This window comes from Cladophialophora immunda, assembly GCF_000835495.1.
Source record: "Cladophialophora immunda strain CBS 83496 unplaced genomic scaffold supercont1.6, whole genome shotgun sequence".
NCBI lineage: Eukaryota > Fungi > Ascomycota > Eurotiomycetes > Chaetothyriales > Herpotrichiellaceae > Cladophialophora > Cladophialophora immunda.
This window is the reverse complement of record NW_015622546.1, coordinates 2,320,363-2,344,049: the sequence shown is the minus strand read 5'-3', so window position 1 is coordinate 2,344,049 and position 23,687 is coordinate 2,320,363. Positions and strand designations below refer to the sequence as shown.

The window sequence follows — 23,687 nt, the reverse complement described above, 5'->3', positions numbered from 1 at the left end:
GCTCTGCTGGACGAGACTCGATGCAGACATGATTTCAATGGCTGAGCAAAATTGTCAAATCCTTTTTATTGTGCGACATCAAGCCCCAGAACGCTGCGAGGGGTCCAAGACACCCGGTCGAAATCTCGCGTGTACCATGTGATGGCCGTCCCAAGATGAGCATCTTGCCACAACAAGGGAGAGGAGTCTTCAATGGCATATGAGCATCTCTCGGCTCCCTTTATATTGATGGCTGCCGGGCGCCATCTGATTTCTCTTTTCTGCGTTCTGCCCCCGTCAACTGCTTGTCTGTACCCCCGACCCTTAGTCGCTCGCTATGTTGCTTTTCTTGTCCTTCATTTCTCTTCTTTTCCACGGGGCATCTGCCGCCTATATACCCACTGCTGAACTGATTCAGATCGACAATGGCCTTCTGCCGAGGCAAGCATCATCGACTTCTGGCAGTCCGTCAACCACGAGCCTAACGCCCGATTCCCAGTGCACCAATGGGCCATTTACGCGCCAATGCTGGGGCAACGGCTTCAGCATCGCCACCAACTACGACAGCACCTGGCCCAACACCGGCAAGGTGGTCGAGTACTATCTCGAGGTGCAAAACACCACCATGGCGCCGGACGGGTTCTCCAGGCCCGTGTACGCCATCAACGGCCGTTTCCCGGGACCCACGATCGTGGCCAACTGGGGCGACACGCTCAAGATCACGGTGAAGAACAGCCTTACCACCAACGGGACGAGCATGCACTGGCACGGCCTGCGGCAGTGGAAGACGAACCACATGGACGGCACCAACGGTGTGACAGAATGCCCACTTGCCCCCGGCCAGTCGCGCACGTACACCTTCCTGTGCACGCAGTTTGGTACGACGTGGTACCACAGCCACTTCTCGGACCAATACACGGACGGCGTCGTGGGCACCATGGTCATCAACGGGCCCGCCACGGCCAACTACGATCTCGATCTGGGGGCCTACCCGATCACCGATTGGTACTACCGCAGCGCCTTCGAGCTGGGGCCACTGATCCAGAACGGCGGGTTCCCACGCGGGCCACCGCCGGGCAACAACATCCTCATCAACGGCACCAACGTGAACGTCAACGGCACGGCCGGCCAGTACAGCCGGACGACGGTGACCAAGGGCAAGAAGTACCGGCTGCGGCTGATCAACACGTCGACCAACGACAACTTCAAGGTCGGGCTGGACGGGCACAACTTCACCGTCATCACGGCCGACTTTGTCCCCATCAAGCCGTTCACGACGCAGTGGCTGTTCATGGGCATCGGCGAGCGGTACGACGTCGTCATCGAAGCCAACCAGCCGATCGGCAACTACTGGTTCCACGTCGTGCCGCAGGCCGGGTGCAGCAGCAACCTCAACACCAATGCGCTGGCGATCTTCTCGTACGTCGGGGCCAACTCGTCGGCGCTGCCCTCGAACGCGACGCGCGCCAACGCTCCCCCCGGGCCGGCGGACTGCAACGACCCCAACGGCCAGCTGGTCCCGTACGTCAAGCTCGACGTGCCCAGCAACTACACGATCCCGCAGTCGTCGCGGCTGGACGTGGGCTTCGCGATCGTGCTGAACCAGGCGCAGCAGACCCTGGTGCAGTGGAACCTGAACTTCACGGCCATCCAGGTGCCCTGGGACGACCCGACGCTGCAGTACGTGCTCGCGGACAACACCAGCTACCCGGCGAGCATGAACCTGATCCCGCTGCCGGACGCCAACGCCTGGTCGTACTGGGTGATCCAGGCGGTGCCGACCATCGCGCCGCCCATCCCGCACCCGATCCACCTGCACGGCCACGACTTCTACGTCCTGGGCGCCGGACAGGGCATCTTCAACAACTCGCAGACCCTCAACTACCGGAACCCGCCCCGCCGCGACGTCGCCATGCTCCCGGCCTCGGGCTACCTGGTCATCGCCTTCATCACCGACAACCCCGGCGCCTGGCTGATGCACTGCCACATTGCCTGGCACGTCGGCCTGGGCCTGGGCGCCCAGTTCTTGGAGGAACCCGACCAGATCAAGCAGCTGGGCATCGGCCAGGACTGGTACAAGCAGTGCAGCGACTGGAACACATACAGCCAGACCGCCGTGTTCCAGCAGGAGGATTCAGGGTTGTAGGGAAGCCCGGCGACAAAGTAGGGTGGAGAAAAGTGTGGTTTTACGATCAGCTGGCAACACATGACTTGGAGCATTTGTGGTGGACTTGGCCGTATCTCTTCGTAGCAAGGGGACTGATTTGTGTCAGAATAGATCGATGGAGCATAGAACTGATCCGACGCTGAATGCGTTCTCGAGCTCTGGGATTCTCGCTCCTAATTTTGCTCGTCAGTGAAAACGAAGTAGTGCGTTGGCTCAGATCAGCTCCTCGCATCCTAACAGTCAACCGATTAGTTTGCTCCTTGTGGACGACACCTGGGTGAGAGAACAGTTGCTCTGATAGCATCGAGGTGTTGAACAAGTGCTCATGTTTTGATCTAAGCCACTATACATAAATTCTCGGTTGGGGAAACAAAAGCATCGAGTCTGAGAAAAACTGTGCCGCTCCCAACCATTTGCTCCTCTCTCTTCTCTCCTTCTCTCCTTGCAGCGTATCGTCTACAGCACCGACAAATTGGGGAACCTCTCCTGTAGAGCCGTAAAGTTAGCAGTCTGATCTCCAGGCACAATCATACCATCCTGTGGAATGGAGACAAGGGGTTCGGAGAGATTCGTACCTGGTATCCCGGAGGCATCCATCGTCCCTTCTTAACCAATCTGGCCGTGTACTCATCAATCTCGGGCGCCGCGGCAGCAACATCGTCGACGGTAGTCTCATCCCACGGCCTTGCGCCCTCAATATCGTTCAACGCCTTCTCCAAGCTCCTCAGCTCGACCTCGACTTTACCCTTGGTCTCCTCCGCATTCTTGATCGCGACCTGTTCGAAGCTCTCGATGGCCTTGATCTGCTTGCTCACGTCGTAGGTTTTCGGCTGGAAGGTCTTGAAGTACTGCTCGATCTCATCGATCACGGCCGTGTTTTTCAGGACGGAGCGGTAGTGTCCGAAGTCGACGGTGGAGGGCTGGTCTTGGAGCACTTGCACGCGGCGGCGGGCGTCGTCGTTTCGCTTCTTGAAGTTCGCGAGAGCTGTGGCCGTGCTGCCGCGAAGGCCGAGTTGGCTGCCGACTTTGCTCCAGTCGAGCTTCATTGCTGCGCGGGACTGTGTGGTGAGAAGAGAGGTTGCACTGTTAGTCAAACGGCTTTCGGGCGGCCTGCTTCTCAGGGGAAAACTGGAGAGGGATCAAGAATGATTGACGTACTTGAGCAGCCATTTTGGGGACTGTGAGGGTGAAGATGCTGGGGGAAGAGAGCGAGTTGTCGAGCTTGATTTTGAGAAAGGTCCAAAGTTGAAGGTCCCTGAGCTTCGACGAAACTCAATGCCAAACCTTGTCACGTGATCAGCACATTTCTCCGTTCCTTCGTCTGACGTCGCTCCGAGTGTCTACACTTGACATCTAAGAACAAATTCCCTTCTAGTCAAATCAAATACACATGGGCATGGACAAAGAAGCAATGATCGCTGACGGTTCTATTCGTTCAGATGCGTATGAGCAATTTGGACAGATAGCTCGCTGTTCAAGTCTGCATGCATAGCCATAGCAGCTTAGATTGCCGAGGACCATTGAACCAATTCCATGGAAGACCGACTACCCCTGTAGAAGCGATGCAGATCCAGAAACTTTTGGTTTGCCTTTTCCTGATCATACACTCAGCGCCATGATGGAGTTGACTATGTCGTTGCCGTTCTCCTTCAGAGCCTTAACAGCTTTCTTCCTCGACACAGATGCCTGGGTCATGACCAGTTCGATGTCCTTAGCTTCGAGACCACTGTCATCTACTTCCTCGTCATCATCTTCTTCATCTTCCGCCTTCTTGTCCTCAACGGCCTTGCCCTTCCCATTCTCAGCTGCGTGGTCGTGGCCAGAGTGATCTGCGTTGGCTGCTTCAGCAGCTGCGAGCTGTTGAGCAGCAGCGGCCTGGGATTGCGAGTTGAGGTCTTCGATCTTGGCCTCTCCGAAGATGCTAGCAGTTTCGTTAACGGGCATATCAACGCGAAGACAAATTCAACTTACATCCAGGTATTGCTGGTTGGCGATCGGTAGACATCAGGGTTGGAGATGACGAAGAGGATCTGTAGGGTGAAAATCAGCCATCTGCAGCTGCAGCACCAGTGTCCACGCGACCACAACAGATATTCCAAGATCTTATTCTGCGATCGCCAGGAGGACCACTTACTCCTTTTGGTCTCCTCAGCGTAACTCGTGTGATTCCCGGAACATGCTTCAAGCCCAGCTTGCCAATGGCCTTCCTCGCCTTCTTCTCGTTTCGGCTGTGGACTGCGACTGCAGAACCGGCGGGAATATTGGCTTCTCCCTCACCAGCGGCTTCAGGTTCGGAGTCAGACGAGCTGGAGGCATCTTCTGCTGCCGCCTTCTTGTCAGGCTCATCATCAGGGAGCTCTTCTATTCTCGGGTTCGACATGGTGATTGGCTGGTGCAGAGAGGACTGGGTGAAATGTGCTGCGCAGTTGCAAACGTTAGCTGGGCTTCGCTTCAATTTTGTGGGGCAGGATAGGTGCTCTCTGAGACATGGATTTCGATATCTCTGGGCACCAATACATTCGGCCGACGAGGAATGAGAGCTGGGGGACCTTACAATCAAGTCTCTCTAAGCGGTTGATGAGCAACGGGATTTTGTAATGTGGACGTTCGACTGTTCATTGAATTGTGGAATGGACGAGCCTCGGGTAAATTGCCCATCTCGTCCTGAATGCGGCTTGGCGACTCAAGCAGACTAAAATCTGCTCGGCGGTCACTTGGGGCTCAACCCCCGATCGTGCCGCTTTTAAAATCCATCACCTCACGTCTCACCCTCCCACCTCAAGTACGGAGTATAGCTTAGTATATACGGAGTATACGAGAGGCTAACTACTAGCCCACTTTAAGCTATTAATGTGATAGTGGACAGCTACACCTCTATACTTGAATCTATAAAAATAGCTGACTTAGAATCGTCATTAAAGCCACAGAGTGCTGCGACAGTTTTATATCGTTTTTGGGTTCTCTGATGCACTTCCCTTCACAATACCCCGGGGGCGAGTCCACCAGCTAGTGAGCTTCCCTCGGGTTTATACTACGCCTTTCCGCAGGAGATGGTGTGCGAGGCCCGCGATGACCTCCAGCTGTGTAAGCAGATTGCCCTGTTCATTTTTCAGTAGCTCGGCCACACCCTTGAAGGTGTGGCGCACTTCGACGTACTCCCGGTTCGTTTGCTCCGGAGGCGAAATAGATCGGAGAGCATTGAACATGTGCTCCCGCTTCCTGATCTTCCTGATATCGTCCCTGGTGATGGTGTATTTGGGATCCGGCTGTGCACGGTTCGTGTACAAAACCCCCAACCGCACACATTCCAAGACAAGCGCTGCCAGTCCCGCGGCCAGAGCTGTGGCCACAGACGATCCCGTATGTGATTCGAAGTCGCGGAATGCTTCGCCTGCTGGATCGTTGCTGCTCATAGTAATATCTTGGCCCGGAAACGCAAAGTCGATCTTATGTTTGTCGCCCACGAAGGAGGCGATTTCGGCGCTGTCGTTGGCCGCGCCGACGCTGAATGTGAGCTTGGGGTTCGAATTGTGAGGGTAGGAAAAGCCTGGTTGGGAATGGCCTTCGTCCTTGGCCGAACAAAACATGAGCGTGTCCTTTCGAGCGGCGGCTTGGATGGCGCGGTCGAAGTCGCCCTTCTCATCACTCGTGTCCGTCTTCTCTGGCTCCTTGACTGTCCAGGACATGGAGATGACCTCGGCACCCAGTTCTGTAGCGTGCTCGATAGCCTAGACATAAGGGTAATGGTTAGAGGACAAAGCCTGGAACTTGGGAAAGGACCGGAGAGTCAGAGACAATACCTGTATGGCGCTGGAAGTGTCGATCCGCACCTTGGAATAAGTGTCAGGGCTGAATGTCTTCAATTTGATGACATAGACTTCTGCGCTCGGGCAGACTCTTTTAATGAGTCTCGCCATCAGGGTCCCATGGCCGCTGGCTGAATTCCAGTAGGGAGGCACCATCCACTCGTCCTGAGAATAGTCAAAGCTCTTTCCTAGAAGTTTGTGGCTTCGCAGTTCCTCGTGCCTCATCTCGACACCGTCATCAATGAGCGCCACGGTGACCGGGTTAAGCAGCGGATCGTCTTGCTTGAGGTTGAGCACTTTGATTTTCTTCAGCCATTTGGCGAATTCGTCCATGCATTGCATCCATTTGTGGGGATCAGCATTGCTCTTGGGCGGGTTCAGTCCTCCGGCGCCAGGCACAGACGTGTCTTTGCGTCGAAGAACACCACCGCTGGACTTTCTCGGCTCGATAAATGGTGGGTTCTTTCCTTCAGGCCAGGATAGCTTGAGTCTGTTCTCGAACTCGGTTAGGTTGTGTTGGAGGCGGTCTTTGGAATCAAGTGCCTGCAACAGGGAACAGTTGGAGATTGAAACTCATTGAATAGCCGATCAACTTTTTCTCTCACCTTTACTAGTATCAACTGAATCTTCTCGAGAGACGGAGTCAGGGCAAGGCCATCTACTGCACTCCAGGCCCTCAGAGTCGCGTTCTTCCCACTCCACTGGAGTGTGACTTCGCGTAATTTCGGACTCAGCTTCGAGATGGCCACAGGGCACATGTCGAGCCTGCGCCAGTCCAAAACTTCCACCTCCAAGTCCTTCAGTGCTTCTTCGATGGCCTCATCACTATGGGATGGCTCGCCCAGATCATCCACGATCACTCTAACGATTCGTTTCACGCCTTTCTCCCTTAGCCAGTGGAAGAGGAAGATCATGTCGGTTCGGCCTGGGTACTGGCTGCCGGGGCTGTCGTTCTCCTGGCTGAATTCAACCTGGGGAACGGCCACGTATTGCAGCATTTCCTCAAATTCCAGGTGCTCAAAGTCTTTCCTGAACTCGGCAGGAGTGATTTTGGTCTTTGGTTTGAGGCCAAAAGTGAACCACAATTCTTTATCTGTAGTAGTGCCAGGTTAGAAAGTATCCAGGAGACATGTCATGCATAAAGACACTGTACCTCTCCGATCCGAGTCCTGCATGTGCAGGCATTGAAAGGCAACCTTGGGTGGCGTGTTTCTCAAATATGCAGACTTGAGCATCTCTTTAATTTTCTTTGCATTCACCTCCAGCTCGTCTGCTTGTAGCTTCTGGTGCTCCATGGTGGATCGACGCTGGACGGTCTTGGGTATGCTCACTCCCTTATTAGTTTGGCTTTGGAGCTCCGTCTCTGCAGCTGATGGTTCTGGCGATGTTGCCCCGTCCGCCATCTGAACGCGTATCTGAGGCAATACTGAGCCTCTTCTGAAGCGCTCGGCGTCGCCAGGGACCGGATTCCCCAGAAAATCGTCCCTTGGCCCAGGTTGCGTTCGGCTCCTCTGCACTCCTCGCCTAGGCTCCCGCAACTGTCTCGCGTCTGCAAGCTTTTCTCTAATTAATTTGGCCTCCAGCAGTTTGGCCCTCTCATTTTCGTCGATTTCGATGGTGGATTTATTCTTTTCCTTTTCAACAGACTCCGAACTCTCGGCAGGTTCAGATGGTCTCTCTGGAGATTGCGTCCGTTGGGCACTCCTGCTTTTGTAGTATTTCTTCCGAGTGAACTCATGGTACTGATACGCTGAGAACAGTCGCCCAAGATTGCGGTGCTCCATCCTGATCTCCAGTGCATTTGAACCCAATGCGAGAAGCTCGGAGACGATCTCGACCTGCTCAGAGTTGCATCGCTCGTATTCTACAGCCAGGTGAAGAGGTGTACGTCCCTTGGCGTCTTGGACACAAAACATCTCCTTTGGAACAAGTCCAATAAGGGGTTTTGTAAGCTCGAGGGGAAGTGCGTTCGTTATGGCAGCATGGAGGCACGTTATGTCCCGATCATAGTCATGGCTGCATTCGGCAGTCTTGAGATGCTCCTGGATCTTGGTGGATAAAGGAGGCTTGATTTTATTGACGTAGGTGCGCACAAACGTGTGGCTTCTCAACGTGATGGCAGCCGTGAGAGGTGTTTGTTTCGTGCTGTCCAGCTTTCCCATCTGGTCGTTGAACCGCGACATGGCCCGTGCCATAAGCCACAGTAGAGACACTTCCCCTGGCATACTTTGCCGGCCGGAGTCAGAGTGGATTAACATGTGCAGGAAGGTCTTGTCGTCTTTGGTCGTACGTTTCCATCTATCGCGGTGTGCGTCCACAAATCGTATTTGTGCCTGGGTGCTCTTCTCGTGAGACATGGCACGAAGCTGTTTCGTCAAGTTTCGAGCGTCGCCAATATCTCGCTCGAACTCATCCTTAACCACATCGCCGGCCCTTTCTGGCTCTGTGATGTCTTTACGAATGTCATCGTCATCAAGTTCCAGTCCTTCGTCGTCCTCTCCTTGAGGTCCCCGTGGCCTAGCAGCCTGGCTGTGTTCTCGCTTTTCTGCACCGTGGAAGCTGTGAGCCGTCATATCAATTGTATGAGCGGACTTCAAAGAGTGTGAAACTTGGCAACATCAGGATGGATGGTCTGGCGTGCTTTCGCCTGAAGAGCAGCGAACAGGCTGGGTTGAGGCTGGGACAGATGCAGCGCCAACACGAGCGCCAGAGGCCTCAGACCGGGTGAGTGGCAACGAGTCTGCTTGCCAATAACAAGATGCCTCGCACTTTTCATCGTCGAGACTACGGGGTGGATGGCAGGCTAGACAAGGGATCATCGGCACCAAAACTCAACAGGGTCGGGGGCCCCAAGGGACAACATTGGTAAGCAACAAGCGCTGTGGCGCCCCCAGGCCTGCATGCATGCGGTTGAGGGTTGTGTTGGAAGTCCATGAAGAGCGAGCTACGAGGAGTCGATATCAGCAAGGCTGGAGCCCTCCATCAGCAGCACAGTTTGCCGCAGTCACTGAACATCCATAAACACACATACCAGCATTCGCCATGTCTGCCCATGACGGGGAAGAAGCCCTCCGATCCTTCGACGTCCCTCTGTTCATTGAGGGTGACGACGAGAATGCTTTTCACACGCAGAATTCTTCCATGAGCGACTATGAGCGCGCCAACGTGATTGAACGCACCCAAGGCGATATTCACACTCGGTGCGAGCTTCTTGACGTTATCCACGGAACCCTGGACGAGGTCAAAAAGACTCCGGCCACGCTGATGATATTCAAATTCCGCTTCGACCCTCAGAAACAGGCGCGGCGAGTCAAGCGGGTACGGATTGGGATGGAGTTCTACGCGGCAACTGCAACAGGAGCTACGCCCGTTGTCTACGCCATTGCTCCCGAAGAGCGTTGGACAATTATGCCAACCGTGGATCACGAGGACGTTGAGAGGAGTGCCACCGTGACAATAGGTTCTCCGCCAACAATCCCAGTGAATGCCTCAGCCACAGCAGGTCTCAAAAAGACCGTTGCCAGAGACATCAGCGATGCGACGACCATCACGGGTTCCATTGATCTGGGCGAAGGAGTGAACTCTGGTACCTCCAACTGCGCAGCCTGGAACATCCTTGAGAACACCAGAAGAAAGACTGGCGTGCCGGATTCGGTGCAAGTTGTGGTGCTGCTGAGCAGAAAAGGCGATGAACGCTTCGATGGTAGAGTCACTTTGGAGGTAGAGGCAGACTTCAAGACACGCACAAGTGAGAAGCTGAGCAATCGAAAGATTTCACTGGATGATCCGGTACTGTTCAACCCTTCACTGGATCCAGACACGAAGATGAGGGTGTACGAAAAGGCTCGCAAGTACGGGACAGGGGCTCTAGGCGCCATTCCTCTCTATTCGCTCTGCACAGTCCGGATGGCAGTTGAAGCCTCTTTTGCGATAACAGGGAAGCAGTGAATGGTTTGCCTTAAAGGTGGCGAGCAGACCTCGATGAGGGCAGCAGGAGCTTCGACTAGGCCCCGGAGCATCTTCCTTTGGGCGCCAATCTCGTCCATTAATGTCCTAGTTCTCAGAGCAATCATCTCATGGCCCCCTGCAACCCCCTTTCAGGCGTTGTGCCTCTCTATCCTTCAATTGGTTCTTCTTCCTGGCCCCAATGCTAGGTTGGCGGACCAAGGAAAGTGACGTGGCTAGTCACCGCCATCCTTGTCTTCTCCCAATGCATGCTCCCCCACAGCTCGTTTCGGGGAGGAACGAGGTCACTACCAAACCTGATAACTGCCAGCTGCGTCCCAGCCTCTTCGTACATGGCATAACTCGGCCACAGGGAGTCCGCGACGTGGTTGTACTCTCTGTGTGATCCATTCTTTCGGCAGCTTCGACACACAGAATGGTGAAAGAATGGATCGCACCAGCCAGGCTGTTGATCAGGGCGAAACGCATGTTAAACCAAAGGCCGAGGATGAGTCTAGGATGGCAGGCCTGAACATTGAATCCTCATTCGATGATGACGAGTTCGAGTGAGTTTCCCGCCTTCCCAGAGACCATTGTTTCATGGAGCTCACACTCGATGTAAAGTGTTGTCGCGGTCCATGGCATTCTTAAAGGATTTCGCCAAACATGGGAAGGCGAAGAGCCCGATGGCCCAACCTGGCTTGAAAATGCATTCAGGGATGATCATCACATTCGACTTTTATCATACAGCTATGACACGGAGGAAGCTATGGCAAAGAGCTACACCCACCATGGCATCTACCAGCACGCGGACGCTCTGTTGAATGGGCTTTTAGAACGACGTGCCGACAGCGCCACAGTAAGTAAATCAGATATGGCGACTCTGCGACCGCAGCTCACAAGATGGGCAGGCTGACACCCGACCAATAGTGTTTGTGGCTCATGATGTTGGCGGTCTGATTGTGAAAGCTGTGCGAGATATCCAACCTCATTCTGCGACTCTAGCTAATCAATCCAACAGGCGATAGTGCTGACCTCGCGCTCTCCAGCCAAGTTCGCCAATATTCTACCTACGATTCGGGTCCTGGTATGGCTCCTGCGGCGACAGGGCAGTCCCTGCATCTGCAATACCTCGCCATCTAACCGCTGAGGCCTAGATATTCTTTGGCTGTCCACACAGAGTACGGAGCCGCTACAGCCTCCAGGAGCAGCTTGCTCGGCTGCTTGGTGCTTCTCCGAAGCCATACGGACCTGGTCAAATTCCCATGCTCGCCGAGAGCCTTGCCGAAGCAGTTGAACGAGTCAATGCTGAATTCATTTCAACGAAGATGCTCATCCAAGCGCACATTCTCAATATCGTCTCCGTGGAGGCCGATCCCTCAAAACAAGTGAGTTGGGCCACTCTGCAATCCCAGGTCCGTAACTTGTGCAGAGAGCTCGCATTAATCTGACACACAATTTCAATTTGGTGGCAGGTGTTTGATAAGTTCACGGCGGTGCTCGACACTGCGTTTGAAATACGCATCGAATCTGACGAGCCACATCTGGATCTCCCAAAATATGGATCGACGGGCCAATGGGCTGTGAAAGACAAGTGGAACGGAGACTGGAAGAGTGAGCGAGACTCGGACAAGAGATTACTGCCCACGCTGACAAAATCCGCAGCCGCTGATTTCAAGACTCCTGCGTCAGTGACAGTGAGGAAAGTATTGCAGCAAGCATCGCCTGTACATCCCTTGTCGGAACCTGAAAGGCTGCCTCGGGGCCTCGATCTTAATCATATTTCGTCCACCTTGGGCAACCACCTCCTTCACGTCAGATGCAGGTCCGAGACTTTGGCCCCATCACAGGTCATCTACAGCTTCCTCAACTCTTCGAAGACCTCTAAGCAGGTGGTGATGTATTTTCAATTCAATCATTATGACCATCGATTCAATAACATCGCAGCAATGCTAACCACCACCCTCGCCTTGTTCTATCATCACGATATCTGCTCCGAGAAGGCGACGATTGATAGTTCTCTGGACTCGGCACTCAGTGAGCGAGGCTCTGATATTGATCTTTATAGCCTTTGGTGTTCTTACGTCCTTGACTACGGCGAACAGGACGTCGCACTTGTGCTCGGGGGTCTCGACCAGTGTGATGATTCGGTTCAATGGTTCCTCGCAAACATCGTGCGCAGCCTCGAATACACCGAGAACTTTCTGAAACTCATCATTACCACCACAAAAGGGAGGGATGATCACATTGTCTCCCGGCTCTCAAGTGTCCCTGCCAATATTCACGAGGTGATTTCGGACGACAACGACTTATCGACGGAACCTGTTGCTCCCCTGGCGACATTGTTGGAGGTTGCCATGATCCTTCATGAGGCGCCGAGTCATGCACCTTACGAAGCCCAGATCAAAGACTTGTTGTGCAGGTGCTCGGAGGATCTCTGTCTCTGGAAGATGGTGGCAAAATGGCTGAGGTCTACTAAGACCATGGTTAGTAACAAGTTAGAAGAACTAACAAAGACTACACAGATCACTCCGGAGATAATCTTTGAGGCTATCTTACAGTCAGTTCCGGATGAGCAACAAAAATGGGTCAGTGTTCTAATATCTTGGGCCACATTCGCTCTGCGGCCGCTCCGGGTCCACGAATTATGCGTCGTGTCACACATGGCTTCTGGGAATGACATTCAGCAAGGAGGCATTCTGACAGATGTAGTCGCAAGAAAGCATCTAGCCGAGATCGAGGCTTACTTAGGAGGCCTCCTCACTGTACATGGGGAAGATGTACACTTTGGTCATCCGTCTCTTCAGGGTTGGCTTGAGTCAGCAGCTGGAGTGTCGAAACGACAGCGACACCAAGTTATTCTGGAGAGCTGCCTCGACTACCTTCGAATCTTTGAGATCGAACACCCCTCAGAAGGGGCTCAGTCATACCAGCTACCATACGCAATTCAACAATGGACACATCATTATCAAAAAGTCATGGTTGAGGGGCAGGACGAAGCCAGTCCCCTTGGAAGCTCGATTCCCTCGATTCTAAGTCAACAACCTGCCCTGCACCGTTGGGTGGCGGCTTACAATGAGTTGGTGCATCCATTCGCTCCAATTGACGAAACCTTCAAGTCGATGTTGCCAGTCGCAGCATACTTCGGGATGAGCACATGGATAGAAAACTTTGAAGGCGACTCGGAGGAAATTGGTTTAGCCTTTGTGCAAGCTTCAAAGCGTGGGCATGAGACTTTTGTTCGGAGATTGTTGAAGGAATCAGAATACACGCCTAGTATTGATGATCCTTTTCTGCAACAAGCCACGAGAGCTGCGGCTTATTTCGCTCACCGCGGTGTCCTCCAAGAGATCATTCCGCTTCTGCCGAAGAAGATCGAGACTAGTCAACCTTGGTTGAATGAGTTGCTCTGTCGGGCCTCTTACTTGGGCTGGACTGACGTTGTGGAGGCTCTTCTCAGCATAGGCGTGCCTGTCAACCCGGCAGCTACACCCCGTGGGGTGACCGCTCTACATCTTGCAGGCGGCATGGCACAGATGGAAGCGGTGAAAATACTTTTGAAGGCGGGTGCCAGTACATCTTCGGTAACCAGTCTCACCAGCAGGACACCGTTACATACTGCCGCCGCTCACGGATCCGTCGAAACAATAGAATTACTCCTCAAGGCCGGGGCCGACATTGAAGCACAGAATAGTATTGGCTTCAGACCGCTGCAGGAGGCATGCATGAGAGGTCACCATGCAGTGGTCGAACTCCTGGCAACACATAAGTCGACTGAAGGGCATATGTTCGAAGACTGCAATCCTCTTCCCGACCAACACGACGTTCCTCCGATTATTATCGCCATAGAGAAAGGTTACCCGAAGATTGCGGAAATCCTTCTCCGCCACGGATCCAACCCAGATACTGAGGATGAGTACGGTACGGCGCTGCTGCAGTCCGTCCAGTTCGGACGCCTTGACATCGCTCGGTTGCTGCTCGAGCGCAATGCAGACGCGAACAAGGTTCGCCCGAAGACTATTCCTGCCATCGTCGAGGCAGCCGCTGGCGAAAACCTCGAAATGATTGAACTTCTTCTCAAGCATGGGGCCGACCCTGAGAAAAGAGAAATGGCCGATGCTCCTTCTGGCTTCCAGCGCACAGCCTTGCACTTGGCAGTGCACTATGGCTTGATGAAGACAGTGAAATTGTTGCTGGACCGTGGCGCCAATCCCAATGCTGTGGACGGCGATGGGTGGACTGCGATATGGGCGGCGGCAGTCTATGGAGATGTCGAGATCGCGAGACACCTTGCACAGGCTAAAGCCAACCTTGACTCTGTGTGCGGAGAGCTAAATCATGCCCCCTTGCACGTCGGGGCGCAAAATCCTGAACTCGTGCGAGTCTTGCTCGAATACGGGGCCGATGTCAACCAAGAGTCGGATTCTGGCACGCCGATAGAGCTTGCTGCTACGGACAATCATGCAGAGTCGTTGGCACTTATGCTAGCCGACAAGAGGGCCAAACCCGATTTCAAGTCTGATAAGTTGGCTAAGGTATTCAGGACTGCCATTATTAAGGGGTATGTCAAGGTCGCCAACCTTTTACTCGAAGCCGGTATGGACGTGAATTGCAAAATGCTTGAGGGCGATCCCATCCTTGTGGCGGCCCTTGAGCGCGACAATGCCGAGATGGTGGAGGTTCTCCTTCAATATCGTCCAGATCTGACAGTCGAAAACCCACCGGGCGAAAGTGTGCTGCATGGTATTACGGAGGACACGCCCAAAGAATCAATCAAACGGCTTGTCAATGCCGGGGCCAGATTGGACTTGCTGAACAACCAGCAGGAGACGCCGTTGTCCCGAGCCGCTGGTAACTCGACCCCAGATATTGTCGAGTACCTTGAATCCAAGTACCCTGAAGCCAAAAACATTGTGGGTGTGCATGGGACGCCATTGAACATTGCCTGTCGAGAAGGGACCCTCGGCAACGTCAAGGCACTGGTGGAACGCGGCTCTGATGTCAACTCCCCGGGCAATTGGTTTTCAGGAACACCGCTGGTGTCGGTATGCTTCAGACGTGGTGATGACGACGACGTGAAAGACGCGATGATCCAATATCTTCTGGATAACGGCGCAAAGGCCAATAGTCGCGGCGGCATGCTCGCCTATCCACTCAACACAGCCTGTCTCAGAACTTCGCCCAGTATCATCAAATTGCTTCTCCGCAACGAAGCTGAAACTGATGTGCAGGATTCCATGGGCCGGCGGCCGGTTCATTTCGCATCGTACAACTCGGTTGAGGCTCTCGACGCGCTTGCTCCGGTCGATGCTGCCTACAGGGAGAAGGATTACTCCGGGAGGGTGGCCCTCCACTACGCGGCTGCAAGTGGCCAGCTCGAACTTCTCAAGACTGTCTGGGCTCGTTCCCAACCGGCTAGCATCCCGATCGATGTGCGAGACAACGACAACTGGACTCCTCTCTTGTGGGCTGCGAGATCCGCCCGAATCTTGGGTCTCTCACGGAAATCGGAGACCCACGATCAGGTGGTCGCATGGCTTGTCGACAAAGGCGCCGATGTCGAAGCCTCTGGTCGAGCCTTGAACAAGACATGGACACCCTATGAGGTTGCAACCTATGACCAGGGCTCGCCGGCGCTTCTCCAGAAGCTCGGACAGAGACTGACGGCTCCGAGGAGACGGCGCATGGTAGCGAAGAAGGGCGAGCGGGAACAGGGGGTCTATTGCGATTTCTGCCTGCTGGTGAGTCAATGAACGTTTTCGTTGTGCTCATACCGAGCATTGTCGAATCATCTGCTAATACCGCAGGGATCCGCGCAGGCAATCTATGGGTTGTTCTTCAAATGCACCACATGCGACGAGTTCACCCTCTGTTTCAAGTGCAGTCAAGCCAGCCACGACTTGCATCCCGGTCACGACTTCAACGATGAAGGGGATGAGCGCGACGACTCCGAGTCAGACTCGGATTCGATGGACGAATATCGTCCCCAGCGTCCGGTGCTTCAGAGAGAGGAAACGGCAAACGTCGGTGGTGCGGCCGGCGATGATAGGATAGAAGACCCGGACTCAGTAGACATCGACGACCTTAATGAGGTGTTCATCACCGACGACGACATCTTTGTACCCGCCATCACCGGTGATGCGCAGGACCGAATAGCCTCCAGGGATTCGAGGAGCTCCAGTGCTGAACCATCCGGCGCGACTGCTGCTGCCGCTACCGTAAGTAACATCGAGAGCTAAGCTCCTTGCGAGACAACAGGCCAGGCAAACCGAGCTGCACCAGAGTCGTGCAGGGCACAATACCTGCCCGCAGCTAAATTTGCGGCCAACAACAACGAATCCACAACAAAAGGAGTCTCCCCCAAGCTATATACGACCACGCAGCTAATCAGCAACGGCGACCAGCTGAAAGACATCAAGTCGGAGACCAAGTATACCCCAACGCAGAGACTGTTCGGACACACCACTCCACAGCGAAACTCGACAATATCTCGCTCCGACCCTACCTATGTACCCAGTCAAGACAGTCTACAAGTCGAATCGGCTTGTCGCAAGACTGAACCTCCCCGAGACAATGAGTGGACACCCAGTCTTGCATGTGAGCCTGCTCTCCCGAGCTGGCACCGACCCCTGACAGGACAAGTTGTGGAAACTGATCCAGAATCACCATTCGAGCTCTTTGGCTTTCGTCTTGTGCTTCATAGTGCATGAAGATAGTAGTTAAGTAATGAGAGTCAAAGTCAGCCTCGCCAGACCAACTTCGAAGCGGAAATCAGCGACGCCGCTTTTAAAAGAGACTCCATCACAGTATGATTGGAGCACAGGGCGGCATCACCCTCATCCCGGTCAGTTTGGCCATGACTTGGCATTGTGAGTCTCTGCCATGTGACCGATAGCTCTCGCACTTATTAGTTCAACCACTAAACTTCGAAAGGGTGATTGAGCCTGAGGGATAGATGGCGTTGACGAGCAAGTTCTTTCGGACTTTTCTCAGGCGAAGCATCATCACGCCATAAGCCCTGCGAGCTTCAGTCCCAGAGATTGCAGCCTCGCTTAAGGGAAACGTCAGAAGTCCGCGATCACTTTCTGGGGCAGACACGAGACGGTCAAAAATTATACTCCTGTGCTATAACCTGCCCCTTTATTTTGGCGCGGAACACGTGGCGTCGGGGATGAAGAGCTCGTGTGCAAATTCCGGGAGTTGGTAGGGACAGTTTTCCTATGAGTTTGGCGCAAGACGGAACCAGTCCGTCCAAACCTCGAAAGGTCACAGAAGGGATAGGGGACGGAAGGTGTTGGGTTGCAGGGGAGGTTCGGCACAACTTGCTGGGATGTATATCGATCTTGAGCATTGAGAAAACAATGGCGTCAAGAGATACACGATACCCAGGCTAATAGTCGAGGATGTTGTGCAGAGGTTGTGCGCCGTGTCATCGGGTGACCGAGACAAAGCAGTAGAATCACGGTCCGCGTTGGAAAAGTGCGCTTCAGATGAACATGCAGAGCCTCGCAGTCTAAGATTCTCAGATACATCCTGCTCGTTACGGAGCGGACAGGTATCGGTGCAAGACGCTATCGTGGAAAGGCCGGACAACGCCTCACTCGGTGCAGATCCCACATTGATTTTTGGTCTGAATGTGTTGATCGCATTTCATGAATTGATTGAAAATCATGCTCTGCAGAAATTCCCACGCGGGCGGAGAGTAAAGAAAAAGCCACAGCCGCGGAATTGTTTTTTTCATTTCGTCAATCGAACCGACAGTGGTGCCCACCCTCGACATGCTGAAGCGCGCATATCTCTGCTCATCTTGGGAAATTTGTGAGTTTGGATTGTGACGCCGTATCCGTGCCGGAATTTATGCCTTTGCCGCTGCCCGAACCTTTGCCTGTGCTTTCAGAACCTCAAATCGTGCCTAGAAATCCTTATCCATTAGTCGCTGCTTTGCCGCCGAGAACACCCCCCCTTTGGATCGTGGAAGCAAAAGACCCAAAGTTGTGTAAGGGGCGTGTAGAACTTTTTCCGGAGTGTGGCTCACCTGCTTCTTCAACCTCATCACCTTGAATCGCTCAAAGTCGGTCAGGTTCCGCCTCCTGTCCTGCTGTTCCCTCTTCTTCGCCCACGACGACTCGGCCCACTTCTTGTCGACCTCGTAGCTCTCCCACTTCTTCTTCACGGCACCAGTGCCGGCGGCTTTTGGTAGACCGGGGATGACCCAGGGTGTGAGGGAGACGGTGCTGGTGGCGATGGCCTGTCGGGGGACAACCGCATCGTCTTTCGTCGAGGGGCCGTCGACCAAGATCTGGGGAAAATTCTCGTGAGCAGGTGAAATTCTCCTCACAAAAGAGAGCCAGAGAACGTACTCTGCCGGGATCTATTATCTCAACCACGGTGGCCAGCTTGCCCTCGAACGGCCCTGAGCGGAGGGTGACCACTCGGCCGACCTCGACCAACTTCCACCCGGCTGGCTTGATATCGATGGCGGACATCTTGCCGGTAAGTAGAGGACTGTGCGCAGGATATTAGCCTTGTGTGTTTTGGAGCAGGAGATGTTTTGGGCGGGCATACGAAAAATGTAATGAGGGGAATAATGTTGTCGCCTCGACAGTCAATTCGGAGACCTTTCGCAATGTGCAAGGGAAATTCGAGATAGTGCGATCACGCCAAGACTCGTTTTGCGCCAAGAGCCGAGGTCGGCGCTAAACCTTCTTGGCCTCGTTTCCGCGACGCGAAAGACACCTCGAAATTTCTGCCAGTCTTTCTCTTTGTTTTCGACATCGCTTTTCTCACACCTTGCGGAGAGTGTCCCCTTCATTATTTGGGTCCTGGTTTCGTGTGTGGTGGCTATCAGCTTCTAATCTGATACTCTCTTGACGCTCATGTTCAAGTCCATTTCCACGCGTCCCCCGCAAACTTATGTCACAGCTTGGTACCTTTGTGAGTTCCTCTCTCCCCTTTTGATCTGCTTTCTCATGATGTTATAATTTGCGATTGAATTTGGCACTGGAGACTCTCGCCGGAGCCTCTTAACAGTGCCAAAGAGATGATATTCATTTCTTACATATGCTGAGCCCAAAACCTGCAACCTGGTTTCGTTGTGCATCAAGAGGTTTTCGAATCATGAGCTGACAATGCCAACAGTTGTTTTTCGATTTGCTGCATCCCCACTCCTCACCATTGCCTAGTCGAAATCCTTCAGCAAGCAGTAATCCGTGACTTTGATTGTGGAACCCTGTCGATGATGGCTTCGCTGTGGCATACAGCCTCCGATTCAAGGTACGTCCTTTGTCCTGTGTGGAACTTCTTCCGATGATTATACCCTTTGCACTAGATAGTAAATGATCAATATTGACATGATCGTACCCCTTTCACCAAGATCTCTGAGGAAATTTTGCCAGCCATTGATGTTTAGTCCAGCTCTACAAGTTCATTGCTGACTATGTATCAGGGGACAAAGGTGAATCTCACTTACTCTGACCGCAACCCCCTCCTCAGGCGGCCATCCCAATAAACCTTCTTGATCCCGCGTATGCCCCCTGGATCCTGACCGGCTCGCTTTGTCCGACGACAAGTGCTCTGTGTTCGCTATCACCGCCCTGCATCATTTCTGCACACTTCCGTTACATCCTGCACCTTGCCGACAGGATGGGTTACGATCGCCTGATTGAGACGGCCTGTTGTCAGGGACGAGTCAACTGTTGTTGCTCGTTACTATCCAATTGCGCCAGTGTGCCCGACAACCTTTTCCACGCTATGCCACCTTGGACGCTTACAGGTAAGGACCTGGACCGTCTTCCCTGCGCGCTTAGCTTGGCTCTTATGCTGGATGCTGCCGTCCTTTCTCTTCGTCTTTCCGACGGATGCGCCACATTTCAGTAGGACTTGTACACGACCTGATGGCAAATGCTCAACGTAGCCTGGCACTAATTACCTGGTTGCTCGAGCCGAACTCAAGTGTCACTGAGATTACTCTTGTGTTCAAGACTCGTTGCCACTGTGGATGATATGTTCCCTAGTAGAGTGCGTTCTGGATTAACGTAGTGACACGGCGGCATCGAGAACCGGTGCAAACTTCCCCTTCGTGCAACCATGGCAAAGCGGACCCTCTGCTCCAGATAGACGATTTGCTAGGTCGAGAAATACACGGTGCTTCTGTCAATGTCTGCCACAAGTGCTCGGAAAACCATGCCCACTTGAAGAGGTTCTAGCCCAGAGCCCATCCTGCCCTGGAGAGCCCATCAACCAGGGATTCATGTTTGTCGCTTAAATTGACTGGCTCGGGTTCGGGAGCATCGAGGAGTGGAGTGGCAACTATCCGTGACCAGCTCGATGTCGTGTGGAGGTATCGCTCCGGTGGGCTGTGTCCTGCGTTTTGTAGCTGGCTGGGGAAGGAATTAAGGGACGTTCGACGGGCTTCACCCGCCAGGGGAGAGACGAGGCGCACGACACCATTCGATCGCTCAATCTGGTACAAGGTTGAACACAGGAGCTGACAGGGGAAATGGCGTGGAAGGACGTTTGGAAGTTGACTGGGGTTCTTCGACTCCACATGAGAGCGTTTTTCTTTGTTTCCTAACGGCCAGGCCCCTAGGCGATCCAATGGCGCGATGCCGCGCGCCCTGCAAGGCTCACACGGGAATGTAACTTGACTTCCTCCTCTTCTTCTTCATCATGCTCCGCAAGAACGTGACAGTTTTTGTTCGGGCCAGGTCGTGGACGAGGGTGAGGATGAACTGGTGTTCTGCCATGTGAGAACCTGCGCTCGGGTGCTCCGTAGGGACCAACAATCTGCTGGGAGGGGTGCGGCAACAAGTCTGAAGGCAAGTGCACTGCCCATGAAACAGTACATAAAACCCATCGCGTGCCGCACCCAAAGCAACGATGGCTGGCAATCGAGAGGAACACGAAGCCTTGTAAGCGGAAAGTGACGATCAAGTGTCAACTAAGGGAGGGGAGAAAAGAAGAGAAGAGAAGAAAACCAGCTCCCCTATCCTTCATTCTCATCTCAGCCTCACTCACTCCCGTGTTTACTTTGTGATTGACTGTGTTCATCTTGTCCTTCCCCTGTGCCTTCCTGCTGGTGTCTCTTCTTCCTCCCTCTCCCGTCGCCCTGTGCCACACACACACACACACACACACACACACACACACACACACACCGCGACACCACATCACTTCTACTGCAATCATTCACCTCCTGCAGTGAGGGCGCGCTCTGAGATCTGAGCGACGCATACAGCCGACCTGCGGCGACACGCGCTCGTCTTACTTCACTCATCTGTCCAGCATCTCCATCTTCTGCTTCCAATCCCTCACCGTCATATCGACATCAAGGCATTGGCTTATTCCCAACCACCCTCCCCGAGCACGCTACCCGCTGGTACGGATGGCCTCAGCTACTTCTCCATGCACGGGCTCCATGCCACGGAATGTAAATAGTCCCGACCGAGGCACCATTACCATGTCGACTCAAGTTCAGAATGCCTATGCAAACGGCTACGACATGGCACTGAGATTCAACACCGACGGACTCGGAATCACGTACATCGGTCTCGTCATCGCGTGGACTTGCCTCTTGCTTCCTGCTGCTGTTTTTCTCATTCGCAACCGACATCTGCCGTACCTACGTATCCGGAACATCCCTCTCGCGGTCAGTGCCGTTGCGACTCTTCATGTTTACTGGGTCCTGTGTATGATCGCCTATGTCCTCAACGGGTATTTCCCCTGTGCCACCGAGTATTGGATCATGAGTATCTACCTGCCACTGGGCATTGCTCTCTTCCAAGCGACAAACTCCCAGTTGCTCTCGGTGGCAACGGCACAGAAGCGATATGCCCATGGAGATCTCTTGGTCGAGTCCAAGCCACCCACAGACCTGAAGACTCCAGTATGGCGGAAGTGGTGGCACAGACTCAGGACATACAACGCTACAAAGAATACCATGGCATGGATTGGCATCGGCATGAGCGCCCAGGTAAGTCATCGTCACTTGAGCAGGCACGATGTGACTAACCTCCTCAGGTTGTCTTCGCACTCATAATCTTTCTTGTTTCCCGAAAATTCCACCCGGGGTTCGGGGTCACAGGAGATGTGACCACAAGATCACTCTGCCGACGTGGATGGGAATGGTAAGGGTGATAGTCAAACACCTCAGCTGGGAAACTAACACTGCTCAGGTGGCCCTCAATCGCGTGGCAGATCTTCTGGTCATGGATGTATGCTCCCGTACTTCTCTGGAGGGTTCGAAATATCCGTGATGTTCATGGATGGCGAGCGCAAACCATCGCCTGCATTGTTGCTGGGTAAGTGTCGCCGTACAACCGTTCACCACATGCCCTCACTGACAACTTCAGGTTACCTGCCTCACCCATGTGGTTAGTCGCATTGTATGCTAAACCCTTGCAAACGACTGTGGACAAGTATTTTGTCCCTCCTCTATGGTGAGAGGCGTTACTATGGTCCTATTGAGATGAATTGTCACTCATTCTATTCAGGTTTTCTCCTTCGATCGTCATCATGCAGGCGTCAGTCATCTTTGTTCCTTTCTTTCAGATATTCAAGAACAGAAAACTTGAAACTGAAACACGAGAGATCATCGCCGAGTGGGAGGAAAAGCAGAAGTTCAACGGTTCGTTGAATGCAGGATCCACGAAAGGTGCAGTTCGATCACGGAATTCTACGCGCCAGTCTGTCAAGAGCACCACAAGCGCTCGCCAAGGAGAGATGTACACCATGAGCGCGCTCGAGACAACCCTGAAACTGAATCCCACTCCTCTTCTCATGTTCTCGGCGTTGAAGGACTTCTCAGGAGAAAACATTAGCTTTCTAATCCACGTCCGAGATTGGAAGACTGTCTGGCTTACTGGGACTCCCAAATCCGGGTTACTGCGCAAGCAAGGACATACCAAGACACACGAGCAGGACTTGGTCCGACGACAGTTTCAACAAGCGGTTGGAATTTATGCCTCCTTCGTGAGCTTGAAATATTCCGAGTTCCCGATAAACATCTCTTCAGCTCATCTCAGAGACCTCGAGGCTATCTTCGAGCAATATGCTGCCCTGGTCTGCGCAGAACCGACGTCCAATGCCGCCACGCCGTTTGAAAACTATTGGTCATCTACAGTATCCGAGGATCTGGAAAGCCAGATGGGAAAAGACCAACTATCCGTCGTGTCGACGGTGATTGGAGAAGGTGGCCGAGACGACTTGAAACGCGACAACAGTGAATCACTGCAGCTGCAACAGTTGAAGATGACCAATTTCGGCGAGAGACTGCCCGTTAATATCGGCATTCCCGACGCTTTCGATGAGACGGTTTTCGACAAGGCTGAGCTCAGCATCAAAGAGTTGGTCCTGACCAACACATGGGCCAAGTTCGTCAAAGCCGGGTTCGCTCAGAACAGTGCCAAGTCGAGCTTTACTGCTCGGTTTGAGGCAGCAGTTGACGCTTGTCGACTTCGATTTCCAGGCCGACTTCCAAAGCTTGCTGGCAAGCTAAGGAAATGAAGTCAATAATTTTTAGGGCGGCATCTTTGTGGGCTCATAGCGTGGAGACTTTATGAAGGCAAAAAGGTCGGAAAAAGAGTTGTGCAACGGAAATTGATACCAAATGTCACGGATTTGTCTGCGTATGCTATGGGGGTCTAGGATTGCTCCGACATCACTCTCGCTGGAAATCGAGGATACTATCACGGAATACCCAAGGGAGAGTTGCATTGTCCTCTGTATCGACCAGATTTCGGGGTATTGGCAGAGCCTGGAGAGATGATGGCTGATGTATTTGTTATCTGCGA

The 23,687-nt window shown here is 53.4% G+C and overlaps 6 protein-coding genes across 6 annotated transcripts; 3 read left to right on the top strand and 3 right to left on the bottom strand.

Moving 5' to 3' along the window:
• Positions 1-316: 316 nt before the first annotated feature.
• PV07_10351 (uncharacterized protein) lies at positions 317-2,272 on the top strand (the record flags this gene model as incomplete). Its single annotated transcript, XM_016397672.1, has 1 exon — positions 317-2,272. One exon carries the CDS (start codon positions 317-319, stop codon positions 2,123-2,125), a length of 1,809 nt encoding a protein of 602 aa, XP_016244863.1. The 3' UTR covers positions 2,126-2,272.
• On the bottom strand, positions 2,180-3,376 carry PV07_10350 (uncharacterized protein). Its single transcript, XM_016397671.1, has 3 exons — positions 3,305-3,376; positions 2,722-3,204; positions 2,180-2,632 (listed from the first exon to the last, which is right to left on the bottom strand). The coding sequence occupies exons 1-3, from the start codon at positions 3,314-3,316 to the stop codon at positions 2,603-2,605; spliced, it is 525 nt and encodes a 174-aa protein (XP_016244862.1). The 5' UTR covers positions 3,317-3,376; the 3' UTR covers positions 2,180-2,602.
• An 89-nt stretch (positions 3,377-3,465) lies between these two features.
• On the bottom strand, positions 3,466-4,758 carry PV07_10349 (nascent polypeptide-associated complex subunit alpha). The gene is made up of 4 exons (XM_016397670.1): positions 4,701-4,758; positions 4,281-4,564; positions 4,118-4,176; positions 3,466-4,067 (listed from the first exon to the last, which is right to left on the bottom strand). Exons 2-4 carry the CDS (start codon positions 4,524-4,526, stop codon positions 3,746-3,748), a joined length of 627 nt encoding a protein of 208 aa, XP_016244861.1. The 5' UTR covers positions 4,527-4,564; positions 4,701-4,758; the 3' UTR covers positions 3,466-3,745.
• Positions 4,759-10,344: 5,586 nt separating this feature from the next.
• On the top strand, positions 10,345-16,181 carry PV07_10348 (uncharacterized protein; the record flags this gene model as incomplete). Its single annotated transcript, XM_016397669.1, has 7 exons — positions 10,345-10,463; positions 10,522-10,756; positions 10,919-10,984; positions 11,055-11,285; positions 11,373-11,511; positions 11,563-15,638; positions 15,717-16,181. The coding sequence occupies 7 exons, from the start codon at positions 10,345-10,347 to the stop codon at positions 16,134-16,136; spliced, it is 5,286 nt and encodes a 1,761-aa protein (XP_016244860.1). The 3' UTR covers positions 16,137-16,181.
• An 843-nt stretch (positions 16,182-17,024) lies between these two features.
• Positions 17,025-18,518, bottom strand: PV07_10347 (uncharacterized protein). Its single transcript, XM_016397668.1, has 4 exons — positions 18,463-18,518; positions 18,258-18,402; positions 17,933-18,196; positions 17,025-17,809 (listed from the first exon to the last, which is right to left on the bottom strand). Exons 2-4 carry the CDS (start codon positions 18,381-18,383, stop codon positions 17,753-17,755), a joined length of 447 nt encoding a protein of 148 aa, XP_016244859.1. The 5' UTR covers positions 18,384-18,402; positions 18,463-18,518; the 3' UTR covers positions 17,025-17,752.
• Positions 18,519-21,277: 2,759 nt separating this feature from the next.
• Positions 21,278-23,686, top strand: PV07_10346 (uncharacterized protein). The gene is made up of 5 exons (XM_016397667.1): positions 21,278-21,868; positions 21,916-22,022; positions 22,071-22,196; positions 22,248-22,334; positions 22,389-23,686. Exons 1-5 carry the CDS (start codon positions 21,281-21,283, stop codon positions 23,398-23,400), a joined length of 1,920 nt encoding a protein of 639 aa, XP_016244858.1. The 5' UTR covers positions 21,278-21,280; the 3' UTR covers positions 23,401-23,686.
• Position 23,687: the final 1 nt, after the last annotated feature.